The following is a 13,538-nucleotide window of genomic DNA, read 5'->3' as shown; positions in this document are numbered from 1 at the left end:
CCATGGTCTACCGGTCCTCACTTTGGGAATCACAGTCTTACAGGATATTAAAATGACAAATGGATGCTGCAATCAGATCAGAACAACACTACAACACCAAAACATACATACATCATGTGTTCTTGTAACTTCTTAGCCCTTTAAAAGGGACTCTAAATAGATTTAAAGTGACATGTAACAAATAAACTACCTCTGCGCAACAGCAGTAATGCATATCTGTCTGGGAACCTTCCTGAGCAAGTAAGTTGGAAACTTTGGATTGTGTGCACTCTTAGAATAATCTGTACTTTGTAAATTGAGGCAAAAGAATCATACATCAACATAGTTCAGAGTCTAAAAAAGTAATATTGGTCATGGTTTCATGGCTTTATTTTGTGGTTAAAAACTTAGAGCTGACTTTCATTGAGTTGGATTACATTATCCAAAAGTCTCAGTAGGATAACAAACTGACTCCAGACCAGTTCTTACAGTTTTCTGTTTGAGCAGGCACTTTTATAATGACATGAGAAGATGTTTGTCATCAAAACTTTTCCAAAAACAATAACTTTCATTTGCAGCTTTTTTCTTCTGAGCTGATCCGGAAGCCATACATCACAGGATATAAGTGTCCTGCCTGACAGCATTATAAACAGTTTCTCAGTTTTAAAAGACTGAAGATCTGCTGAAGGCATGAGGCTGGTCCATGAAAACAGCTGTACTCTGAGGTCAGCTCCTCCAATTTGACCTTACAGTCAGCCTCATGGACATGTTAAAGTTCATCCAGGTGTCTGCTGAGGTTCAATCCTGAAACAAAAACATCCCCATCCAGAGGACCTGTCTGCCTGTGTAGGTGTCTCTCTACCGACGGCGGTACAGGATGTCCCATGAGTCTTTCCACTTCAGCTTCTGTAATTGACTGGCTGACAGCTCAGGGCTGCCGTAGGTCAAAGGGCAGAAGGTCTGATATGACAGGAATATTGAAACCAGCACAGCTGACACACATGCGTACAGCGCCCGTTGGTGTGTTGCACTGCTACAGAGACACAAACAGGTTAAACATCTGTTACTTAATATATACTGTATATATAGCCTAACAGCCAGCAGTTACTGTAAATACTGTTCTTATTGCCTTTGTGTTTACCTGAGCAGGTAAGTGTGTGTGTGCTCCAGCAAGGCAGGGCTCAGCAGGTACAGGTAGCATAGGGCCGGAAGGTAGTGGTACAGGAAGAGAGTTTTCTCCATCAGTAGAAACGGGACAAAGTTCACCAACCAACCACCAACACATACACACCCCAAGCCCACAAACTGACACCACACACCTTGAAACACACAAAAACAAAAATCAGTTGTACAAAACATCATTAAATTACACACTTAGCTGGTAAAGGATTTTGCTACAGGTGCTCCACTAACTAAAATTCACTGGCTTTCAGAATTGAAAACCGTGAAATTACTCTGTTCAAAGCAATACTTTTAGCTAAACATTAGGTGAAATTTGCTGAACATAAGCTGAAAACGATTAATGTAAGCTCAACTCAAGTTGAGTGTTAAATCCATTTCTAATGATATTTTCAAAAGGTCAGAATCAAGTCTGAATGGATTGTCTACCTCAGTATATCACTGAGAAAATCCTCCTGAAACCAAGAAACATCAAGATCATCATAATGATGAAATATTAAGTTGAATTAAGGTATTATTAGGTATTAAAGTAATGATAACAACAACAGGAACACAAACTTTGTGAGACCGTATGTGTGAATGTGTTAATACCATCCGGGAGGTCTGTGAAGCCCCTTCTTCTCCTCAACAGGTAAACAGCTGCCAGTATCTGATAGGCCAATAGACTCAGGTTGGCCACACCCCATGACACCGGGTTACCTATTAGATGGATCTGAGCCTAAGACAAAGACAGCCAATCACAGTTCAGATCAGGGATGTGTTCTTGTTGTAGTTGATGTCTCTTGTGTGTTTGCATTACATTGTTTGAGGAGTGCAGCCAGTATGCAATGTTTGTTTCCATGGTGACCCACTCCAGAGGGGAGGAGCTGTACTTATGCTCAGAGTCTTCCTGTTTCACCATCAGCATCTTCCACTGTGAGGACAACACAACATGACATTGTTACTCTACTGTTATTGTAAGACACATTTGGGGGTTGTGCTAACTAGGACCTAGGATTGCTAGGACCTGTATACAATAAGAAGAATAAGAGTAAGAGAAGAGTAAGTAAGGATACATTGTTGAATTGATATTATTATAAATATATGTGTATATATTACTGATAAATTCAGTGATCAATATTCCAATACATTTGGTGTGATTGGTATATAAAGTATTATATTAATTTTTGTACCTGAAGTTCTAAAAACTTTGCCCAAAAGGAAATTTTTCTGTCTACGTCTATATGGGTTGGGGAATGAAGCTCCGCCTCTCTCTCCTTTTGCTCCTGACCTACACACACAGCAAAAATAAGGATTAAAAACAGTAAAACCCTTAAAGGAAGAAAAATCAGCACAGATGAAGTAGGGGTCTGAGCATTGCTGTGAGCCTTTTTCTGACCAAAAGACGGCTATGGATGATGCCGAGTAAAACTGGTTCAAAGGTGAATGCTTTTTCAATGTCTATTGGTAGATGTTAAAACAAAGCCTATGCTGAGACCAGGTTTGGCCGGGAAATTTTCTTTAAAGTGGGGGTATTTTGCCTTTTTTCAAGGCTTTACACCATCTCTCTGATACCCACGTAGTAGCTTTACATGGTTAACAGCTCAAAAAAACTCATCATGTTTCTCACACTGGCGTCCTGAAAAACCCTTACTTTAACCTCCGTCTGAAATACTTCGTTTTTGCTGCTGTCTCTTTAACTCCCCTGGCTCCACGGACCTGCTTTCCTCCGATTTGCCGATTTTCCGGAGGCTGGCGGGCGGCAGGACTCAATGTTTTGTGCCCGCCCCTCCAGTGTGGCTAATGTTATTATGCTAGTAGTTAAAAACTTTGAATGAACCGGTCCGACTGAGTAAAATATGGCAAATTTTGATATACGCCCATACGTTAGACCCGGAGTCTGACCCTGATAGTTTGGGGGGGTGTTTCAACAAACTGTTTTCATCAGTTCACACGCTAATTCCAAGATTACTGCCGCATACGTCTATCTTGCAGTTTGAAAATTTGCATACATGGAGTATGGACACCTAACACTGTGACTTTATATTTATGTTTTAAAAATCGGAAAAGTATAATAGCCCCACTTTAATGAAATTTCAATCACATATTAAAGCATATCTTTGAGTTTTATCTCAAATTTATTTTGACCATAATGATTGACTTACAGAGCAGTGCATCACAGTGCCCAAAACAAAAAACAACAAAACAAAAAAACCCAAAATGAGGCTATAGATAGTTATGCTATGATCCTTTCATCCTTTGCTCACAGTCACCACTGCGCCTAACCTGACACGCCAGATGGATGTGTGAGGTAAACCTCTCATAGACAGTACTTGGGAAAGAGCAGAACCTTTGAAAAGAACTCGGAGGGTGACTGGATGAATGTTCTGCGTGTCAGATCTTTACGGGCCAATCAGAGCAACAAAACAAGTGATGTTGTAGCTCCTAACGAGGTGCATCACTACCAAGAAGTAAACTCCTGAGGAGCTGCATTACGTGAAGAAATGTCATCAAGTTCTGATAAAACCTACGCTTTAGCAGCATCCACACTAATTTCTTCCGCCATAATTGCACCGGCCTCTTGTCGCTGCTTGCTTAGGTCACTACTCTGCCACGCCCAAAAGTACTGCCCCTTGATGCTGGTTGGTCCTGTCACTTCCTAACCGGGCCAAAACTGTTCATGGGATGGGAGCTTTGCAAGATGGATCCGCCATTGAGAAACAAAGAAACGGGCTGATCCATCTGCTTCACAAGGTTACACTGCACCACTATCTTCTGAAAATACAACAGAGCTATCAGGTATTCAGCAGCTGCTGCATGTTAGCACCAGTCAGAGAAGTAGTCTTGTGGGCTTGTTTAGTCTTCTTTCTCTTAAGAATTTTTAAATTTCTCTTGCTCATTTCTCATGGTGTGTCTCAACCTTACCTTCAACCTCACTGCTGTTAAAAAAGTTTTGGACAAATGTAACTTAATTGTCATTTCTGATACTCCCCCAGCATCAAAAATACTTTGGAGAATAAAACCTTTTTTTCTGACATGTCGATGTTACAGCCTCCATCTCTTTTTTTAGATTGACTACTTTGATTTCATGTCTTGACACTATCTCAATGACAGCACATGGCAGCATTTATTACATTTTTAGTTAAAAATATAAATGCATGTGTTGAAATTACACTTATATGTAGACCAGATTTAACTCCCCTCTGCAAAATAATTTTGAAGAAACGCAGTTAAAAAGTATTTTTACATCCTCCTATCAGCCCTCACATAAAAAACTATTTTTACAGCCTGTTGATTTTGTAGCTGTATTTTCAGTTAGTGGGAAAAAAAAGGTTAAAATACTTGACATGTAGACCGGATTTCAAACAGTTTTTAACCATCAATGTAAAATAATCACATCTAATGTTCTCTGGTTTGATGGAAGGAAAAGATTTATTCCTCTCTTTGGTGCTTAAAGTCTTTATAAAGTGAAATCCAAAGTTGTGTCTTAACACACTAGATATGTTGGAATAGGGAGGCTGTAAACATACGAAATGGAATTGCCTCGTCCCACTAACAATCCCGGCAGTCTGTTGTTAGCTGATGTCACTGCCTTCATAGAAAGTTAACAGCCATCTACATGCTGCATTTCTGTTCGTTGTGAGGTAAAATTCCAAAAATTGAGCACATTGCCCAGCCATGGGGGCCCATGGGTCATTAAAAGTATCATAGTTGAGAGATTTGTGCCAGAAAACAGTAAATAATACCCAACTTCTGTCTCTTTGCTGTGGCAGAGCCAGGCAGCTGCGCTCTGATCAGAAGCATTTCTTAAAAATTGAGAGGGTTGCATTTCTTGTGAGTAGGTGTGGCTTCAGCTCATTCAACAGACATGCCCACACCACCCACACCATACTATTACTGCCTCATTTTTCATGACTCTGAGGCTCAATTTTGAGACTGAAATTTGGCCTGGTGGTTCCTAGCACAGTGGCCTATCATACAATAAACCTAAAATAAAGACTTTTTAATCACTTTAAAGTGACTTTATTGTAGAAATTCACAAAAATATGGTAGGTGAAATAAAAACTTGTAGGGTTCTTGGATGATTAAGGGTATAATGGCAGGAAAGGAGTAGTCCTTACTGGTTCCGTAGCGGTGCTCCTCCACTGTCCAGTCTAAACTGCTGCTTTGAGCTTTAAACAACTTTTCTGCAACAACTTCCAACTGACGGAAACCCCAGTCTGGAAGAGACACACCACTCAGCTACACACATATACACACAAACACAAGGGTTATTTTTTACATGTTCATTATGTTGGTCTTCAAAAACTGCTTTTTGTGTAATATGGTCACTTCCTGTCAGTACCCGAAGAACAGCTGTGGTGTTGACGTGGACCAGTCGCACCTCAGACAGTATTGTCTTCCACGAGTCTGACTCTGATCCCCTGTTGGAGATATCCTAAACTCGCAAATAAACACAAAAAAAGTACAGACATCAAGCTATTTGTTAGATTGCAACTCATGTTTGATGCAAAACTATTATGCAAACTAGTGTTTTATCGAATGAGATCATGCTGCTTGAAACAACAATATCATTTAACAATGCACAAAAAATGACAAGTCCCATTGTTTCGCAGGTAAATTAAGCTTCATCAATGCGATCTGGATGATTTGAATAAACTGTTTTTTTCCTGTGAAGAATCAGGCACTTTAAGTGAGCCTTTCTTATTGCAATTAGCTTAAGTAATCATCTGGAATAATTTCAGTTTGAACCAAGAAGCTATTTAGATCTTGGATACTCAAAAATTAACTTAATCCTAAAAATGAGCTGATCGTTAGTAAATAAGGCAGATGTCATCCTCTCTTACTCACCACTCGCCAAAGGTTTTGTGCCGCCATAGAAACATTGAAGTCAATATAACCTGACACTTCTTGTGCGTGAGGGCTCATGGGTGCTGCTACATCATGACTGCAAAACACAAACACAGACAGACAACCACATAAAATCAATTCTAAGAGAAGTTTGTGGCCACAACAACTAAAGGGAGGAAGGGAACCACATTTCCAAGTGTAAATGTTGGTTACAGACAATCACAGAGTTTTAAAATATTTTCAAAGAGTAGGGGATGAAGCTCATTAGTTCATCAGACATCATAGAGGTAAATTTCACCTGTTGAGGAAGCGTGAGGTCATCCCATGAACCAGCTGGATGACATCACCATGACGGACAGGTCGAGGAGGACTGCTGACCACCAGCTCCTGTCTAGAAAACAGAACATGTAAATGCTATACTGGTACTACAGTATGCCCCAGAATGGACAGGAGATATACCTGCCAGGATCTTTGATGATCCACCAGTTGTTGACGTCTTTAAAAGGATAACAGGTGACCTGCTGCTGGTGTGAGCTGCCCCGCCCATTTTCATACCTAAACACCAACACGCAAACAGGACACAAAGTAACATAACTCACACTGTTAATAAAAGCTTTCTGATTGGCTGCTGTTTCTGTATAAGCTTAAAGTACCTGATTGGGAAGTTGGCTTTGTGAGAATGAAGCCAACAAGGGATTGGCTGGGACGCAGAGCTTCTTAAAGTTACCTGGCTGCCATAAGCAACCTCCAGAGGCTGGCCCTGAGTAATCCTAGAGAGACCCCCCTAGAGAGGGACACTTTATATCAAAATCTTTATCAAATATTTAAAACATTAACATTGTTTTATGATGTAAAGGGAATGTTAGCTGGGAAAAAGGCTATTAAATAATGTATACAAATGCATACATGCCATACTGAAGAAATATTATCTTGCTTTAAAGGAGACATATTATACCCTTTTAAGACAGGCTTAAATTGTTCTCAGAGGTCCCCAAAACATGCCTGTGAAGTTTGTTGCTGAAAAAACACTCCAGCATAGGAATTTTGTACGTTTAAAACCCCCTCTATTTCAGCCCTTCTCAGAACGAGCCGTTTCTGTGTCTGTGGCTTTAAATGGTAATTAGCTGTCTGACTCCACCCCTGACCACACCCCTTTCAGGAAATGGATGCAGTACTCCTGGTACTACAAACACTTTTATCCAAAGTTTAGAACTAGACTGGGTTTTGAACCATCAACCTCCCAGACTGTAGTCAGCAGGATAACCCATTGAGCTATCCAGCATCTCAGCTGATAGTTGAGAGGATCACTAGAGGAGGGCAGAACTTTCCTCCAAGTGGGGGAGGGCCAGCCAAACCTGGGGGTGGGTGCTCACGCTCCTGGTGAGGTCACCAGGAGCTAAATCTGAGAACAGCTTGTTTCAGCACACATTTTCTGAAAGGTGGAGAAAGAGAGGGGGAGAGGGAATGGATTTTTCTGGTATTTGAGGGGACTGTGGACAGGCCAGGGGCACATATTTGTGTTAGAAAAGCCTGAAAAAGTGATTTTTGCATAATATGTTTCCTTTAAATATCCTCTGAAACCATTTAAGTACAAAAGCACAAACCACAAACATGTTTTACCTACTGAGCAGTCAAAAACTAAATCCTATACTTTATCTGTCTGAACAAATACTATACTACACAGTACCATACAATACCATACAATAATATACTTTACCAAACTATACTATGCTATGCTATGCTATGCTATACTTTACTATGCTACGCTACTGTACTATACCATACAAAAATATGACTTTATCTATATTATACTAAACTATACCATACTGTAACATACGATAATGCCCCACTATACCATAAACATATACAATTAAAATGTACAAGTTATGGTAATAGTTTCCACATACGGGTGTTTGGTTTGTTACCTCCAGACTAGCCTGAAAAGCGGAGCTCATAAGTTGGTCATGAGGTCCACTGCGATGAAGGAGACCCAGGTGGATGTAGAACCAAAACACATAGAGAAGGACCGGGACCACCAAAAGACAGACAACTCGACACACACACTGCACACAGACACTTATCTGCACTCACCACACACACAAACACGAACACCATTACTTTAGCATGAGAAAATAAACTTTTGAGTGAGGATGATAGGAATGTGTTCATGTGTTCAGTACTGATACAAGATGTCAAGCTGAGACTCTCCTGTGTTGCTCATCTCTGCGATAAGATGTAAACCAAGAGCAAAAATTTATTGGCCTAGTCACGCTCAAATATCATGAGCACAAAAAACTTTATGCGATGGCTGAAAAAGAACAGGTAACCAAAACAAATGTTGCACGATTCATGGTGATATTATAGCTTATATCCATGCTTACAGAATTTTCCCCTCAAGTGTGAATATGGACTTACATGACTGACAGTTCTGTTTCCAATCAGGTTCCAGGTATGCACAGAGGCTACACCCAGCAGCAGCAGATAGGAGAAGACTCCCATGTACTTCACTCTATTGTAGAACACAATTAATGCTTGTGATTTATAAGTGCTAAAAGAAAGAAACTTACAATTTCTTCACTGATTTCAGAGCATTTTTACCCCACAGCTGCACCACAAGAAGCACCAGAGAGAAGCAGCCAACAGTATCTGAACCAGCTAAGGATAAAAAAGAACAAGCGAGTCAGGTCCACCATTGGATCACAGTGAAGTTATGGCCAAAGTGAAATCTAATTGATTAAAGATGTCTACATTGATATTCTATATGAATTGAGGTAGACCTAAAATGATCCATTTAAATAACTGTACTTTAATTTAGCTGTACTTATTTTCTGTTGGAAACCATTAGACACAAAAAGCCAGTCTAACCTGTTGGGCGTGTTGTGGAATCTGAAGTAGGAGAGGAAGGCCAACAACACAAAAAAGATCAGGACAGACTCCAGTAACATGAAGCGGGATTGGACGATAAGAGCATTCTCTGAAGAAATAAACAAGGTGTAAGTGCTTGACTAATTCAAAATGGACCTGGATGTTACACACCAAGAACATGATGCTTGAAAGAGCATTATTTTAGTTCCTAAAATAATCATTGAGTCATCTGAGGGCCCAGAGTCCTTTCACTACCCAGTGTCATTTGGTCCCTGAACCTACCTCAGTGCATTATAGTTAAAGCACTGGCACTGTTTTGTTACAAATGCTCATTTAAGCTCCTGAAATGAATAATGTTTACAAGAGGTCATACATGCCCTGAATTTGATCAGTGTATGGCAGATATTTTACTTCCTTACAGATACTGAACCTCAGTACTAAGACTTACAAGAACATCCATGTTCACTCTATCTACCAGTAAAAAAATCTGTACCAAGCTGCCCCCTTTGCTTAATATTATAATGATGTTTGCTGTGTTTAAACTCACCCAGCAGCAGCAGCAGTGCAGCTCCAAGAGCTGACAGGTGGGAGAACTTCAGCTCTAGAGTCAACAGGTAAACCAGAGGAACACTGAGAGCTCCACACAGAGCGGGCAGCAACCGCAGAGTCCAAACACTCACAGTGCTGGGATACTCTAAACAACAATCAAGGTACAATTACAAGGATTTGAAATCACTTCAAACACTGGTTTAATCTGATGCTTCAGTGAGAGAAACATGTGCTCATACCTGCTCCTATTCTGTTCCACACAAAGTTCCCATCAAAACCTCCCATGTAGGCTGCAATGCAAAATCATTAATGACTTAAATATTGACACACACTGCTAATATGTGTTACAGTTGTTGTAGTGTAACTGACCTCCAAGGGCCAGGATCATGTGGCCAAGCGGCGGTCCACTGTCGTCAACAAAGAAGACTCTTTTCATGTAGAGAGACACAAACTGGCCATAATACACCTCATCAAACCTAAGGCACAAACATAAAACAACATCAGTCTATGAGGTTCATGAGATCAGTCACTCAAGTGCGGTCGATCATGCTGAATAAAGTAAAAAACGTATTAAAAAAATACTCACACCACAGCGTTGGGATAGCTAAGGTGGTTCAGTCTAGTCCAGAGGGCCAGCAGGGAAACCAGCAGCAGGACCAGGTCCACCTGAGCCGTCACCACAAAGGGGAGCTGCAGCATCATGGAAACTTCTTCAGATAAGAGGGACATGAGACACCACAGTTAGATCGTGCATTCCTTATTCTGATATTTTCATCCCGAAAATAAAACAATAGATGCAGTTCCTGGTCAATAATCTCATACTTAAGTGCAGTGTACATGGACAGCGTGCATATTTCTGCCATTTCTTATAACTGTGTTGTCAAGTTGCGTTGTTTTCGTTGTGAAAATATGTAGATTTCGGTCTTTCGTTGTCGCAGTTTTCATTGTTATAAATAAGAAGGAAAGACGGCTTTGAAATTCAGGGGTTAGTTTGTACTGACCTCACCTCTCTCTGTAGCCACGACACGCCTTCATACACAACTTCCATGTCAGAGCTAACAGCTGTTAGCATAAACCTGACTCTTGGCCAGCAGCTATCATACTCAGCAAAGATTAACTTTATTTCTGCCGTCCACAGCGAAAGCTCACCTGGTGATGTTAGTCCGTGAAAACTAAACAAGCCATCATGTCAGTAAACGACAAGTTCGGCTGCTCTGTTAGCCACCAGCTCCTCGCTCTGTTCGTAGCAGCGGCAGCTCGATGTCTGTGGTGATTGATTATTGCTGCCTGCACACAGAGCCACTCGGACACAGGATTACCAAGAAAAAAGCAGGTTTGAAATAGGCCAAAATCAATTTCTATGAAATAACAGGAAATGAATATTTACCCCTGATAGAGTGTATTTCTTTCCACCCACAGGACAGCACATATGCTCCACTCAATGCAAGCAGGTGAAAGTGCATTGATATAATTAAAATACTTAAAACATTCTCCAAAGTTACAAATTAAATATTTGTTATCTAGAGATAAAAAATAACGGCATGTGAGAAATAAAAGTTGCTTGCAGCTATTGTAATATTGTTTAACCAGGACTGGGGATTTAATAGGTTATAGGCTCATGTTTAAAGGGCTTACAATCAAAGGCTGAAAGCAGGAGTGTCCCTATGATTTATGGACTCCAAAAGATTTTGGACCCCACTTCATCTAGCACTTTACAATTAGCCCATTATAAAACCCCATCTGTTATGCCCATGGCCCACTTAGAGAATAAACTTTATTTTACACTCTGAAAATTTGGGCTCAATAACTACATGAGAAACAACTGGGGTAGACCTGGAGCTTGCAGGGAGGAATATTTCACCTGGTCAGGATATTCTCCAGAATACCCCAGGAGTAGCTGGAAAACACTGCTGAGGAGAGGGACGTCTGCCTCAATTTTCTTGGCAGATAAGCAGAAAAATGGATGGATGGGTGGATGGAATGAGTTACCTCTAATATAATGGGCTGACCAGCATGATAATAATAATAACCTTTATTAGTATAAAATTTTTTAAAAAACAAAGTTACAAAGTGCTTCATTTCAGGAGAGAGAGAAGTACGGCAAAAATAAAACCACAGAGTACAGACAGGCTGGAGTAAAAAGACAAGCAAATCATCATATAAAAATCATACAACCACCAGATTCACACGAACAATAAACATAAATACAAATACAAAACCTCCAACCAACATGTATTCACAACACAGGTACAGAGTTTTATAAAAATGTTGATCTATAAAAAGATCAGAGTTTCCCAAAGAAATAATGGACTCAGCAGATCTGATATTCTGGGCAAGAAAATTCCTGAGTTTAGAAGCTGCTACTGCAAACACACAGTCGCCTCAGGATTTTAAATATGAACCAGGAACTGTAAAAAATCCCTGGTCAGATCATTGGAGAGGGTGACCACTGGAATGTGGGCTGAGTAAGTCAGTTAAGTATGGTGCCAGGCCTTAAAGGTGATGGATGGAATCTTAAACTGTATTCTACTGAAAGCCAATGGAGAGAAGAAAAAATTGGAGTAATATGGGAATCGGACCAGAATAGGGGACTCAAAGTTTAAGATTTTATCAAACAGGATGCCAAGATTCTTTGTTGTTGAGTTGGAATGAGAATCTCTGTTTTATCTGGGTTGAGATAAAGGAAGATCCAATTAGAAACAGAGGCTGAACAGTCATAGAGGGTGCTAAGATTGCTGAGATTATTTGGTTTGAGGAAAAAATACAGCTGCGTATTGTCAGCATAATGGTGGTATGATGCATTATAAACAGACTTAAGAAGATAACCCAGCGGTAAAGAGAAAACAATTGTGCCGAGTATAGACCCTTGTGGAACTCCACATAATGGGGGGGGGGGGGGGGCCGAGAAAGACACATTGTTATTGTCATGTTATTGTCATTTAAGTAAAGTGCCAGAGATGCCAACCTTATTAGATCAATGACTGATTACATAGGATGCCTCACCTGACAGAATAAACTCTCACCAATAAAATGAGGCAAAGTAAGTCATCTTACCAGACAGAAGGAACTACTTTCAATACAATATCTCTGAATGAATGAACTATCTTTGACAGAGTAAGCATCCTCGCCAAACAGAATGTCCTACTTTTGGCAGCATTTTATCCCAACTGGTGAGAAGCATACATTCTTGGTTTTGTGACGTTTATTTGCACATTTTTAAAGGAGAAGTCAGAGAAAAAGTGAACAAAAGTAATTGTGCAATTGAGGTACAAACCCACAGTGGGCTTATCGTAAAACCTAACTGAATGAGATTAAAAAAAATAATTAAATAACATTAATAACTTTAACAATATGAAGTACAGTATTAAGAAACAAACATCTTCTGAATTTAAAATGTACATAAACAATGAAAACAATAAGAGCACAAACTGTACATCGAAAACAGCAAACACGACAAAGTCATGAAAAAAAAGTCACATTTTCTATTCACTATGTAATCTTTATGCTATTAAAGCATTTCTGACCCTCATTCATATCCAGAATACGAGAGTTTGTGATTTATTGGTAGGTGTAGATAATTGATTCGTTAAGATGAATAACAGTTAATTTGAGAATTACAAATAAAAATGTTTTAAAGCCTTCTGGCAGGTTTGAACTCATGTACTCGATAAAAATAAATGTGCATGTTTGTAGGAAAGTGAATGAACAGTTTACATGTTAAACTTGAAAAAGTGGAGAAGTTGCATCACGGGACTTGTAGAAAGTTGTCATTCCTCTCTGCAGTAAAACAATATTTTATGAAGATATGTGGGGAAAGCACCAGCCCATACACTTATAATACATGAAATATGGATATACCTGTCTTTAGTAAATAGTTAGAATACAAAAAACAAACAAACAAACAAACAAAAAAAACATCAAGATCCCATGAGATCTTGGTGAGACATTAGTAATTTCTTCACCATCAATATGCAATATTTGCTAAGAAAGTGGTTCTCAACTGGTGGGTTGGGACCCAAAAGTGAGTCGCGGAGCAGTGATGATATTTTAGTGCTTAATATCATATATTATTGATATTTTAGGGCTTAAATTTTCAATTTTTAAGATTTCACTGGGTGCCCTATTAAGGGTGAAGT

At 39.7% G+C, this 13,538-nt stretch overlaps 1 protein-coding gene across 4 annotated transcripts; it reads right to left on the bottom strand.

Moving 5' to 3' along the window:
• Nucleotides 1–342: 342 nt before the first annotated feature.
• Nucleotides 343–10,664, bottom strand: pomt1 (protein-O-mannosyltransferase 1). Of its 4 annotated transcripts, none has more exons than XM_041788627.1 (20): nucleotides 10,552–10,664; nucleotides 9,989–10,112; nucleotides 9,772–9,878; nucleotides 9,642–9,692; nucleotides 9,401–9,547; nucleotides 8,854–8,962; nucleotides 8,587–8,643; nucleotides 8,404–8,497; nucleotides 7,914–8,069; nucleotides 6,642–6,772; nucleotides 6,448–6,543; nucleotides 6,287–6,379; nucleotides 5,989–6,085; nucleotides 5,483–5,575; nucleotides 5,259–5,379; nucleotides 2,331–2,428; nucleotides 1,958–2,071; nucleotides 1,750–1,876; nucleotides 1,121–1,298; nucleotides 343–1,012 (listed from the first exon to the last, which is right to left on the bottom strand). In XM_041788627.1, the coding sequence occupies exons 2-20, from the start codon at nucleotides 10,102–10,104 to the stop codon at nucleotides 838–840; spliced, it is 2,160 nt and encodes a 719-aa protein (XP_041644561.1). In that variant the 5' UTR covers nucleotides 10,105–10,112; nucleotides 10,552–10,664; the 3' UTR covers nucleotides 343–837. The 4 variants fall into 4 exon arrangements, with proteins under 4 accessions (XP_041644561.1, XP_041644564.1, XP_041644562.1 ...); XM_041788630.1 differs by having other exon boundaries at nucleotides 9,989–10,109; XM_041788628.1 differs by lacking the exon at nucleotides 10,552–10,664 and adding an exon at nucleotides 10,404–10,516.
• Between the last annotated feature and the right edge of the window lie 2,874 nt (nucleotides 10,665–13,538).

This window comes from Cheilinus undulatus, linkage group 5, assembly GCF_018320785.1.
Source record: "Cheilinus undulatus linkage group 5, ASM1832078v1, whole genome shotgun sequence".
NCBI lineage: Eukaryota > Metazoa > Chordata > Actinopteri > Labriformes > Labridae > Cheilinus > Cheilinus undulatus.
The sequence above is the reverse complement of the archived record's forward strand: the minus strand, read 5'-3'. Positions and strand labels throughout refer to the sequence as shown.

Bases quoted from the DNA above. Each gene is read 5' to 3' on its own strand.
- pomt1 (XM_041788627.1), bottom strand. From the start codon at position 10,104: ATGATGCTGCAGCTCCCCTTTGTGGTGACGGCTCAGGTGGACCTGGTC. The intron at 8,963-9,400 runs GTGAGTTTAAAC...TTATTTCTTCAG, and splicing joins TGCACTGCTGCTGCTGCTGG to AGAATGCTCTTATCGTCCAA. The intron at 6,773-7,913 runs GTAACAAACCAA...GTCCCTCTCTAG, and splicing joins CTTTTCAGGCTAGTCTGGAG to GGGGGTCTCTCTAGGATTAC.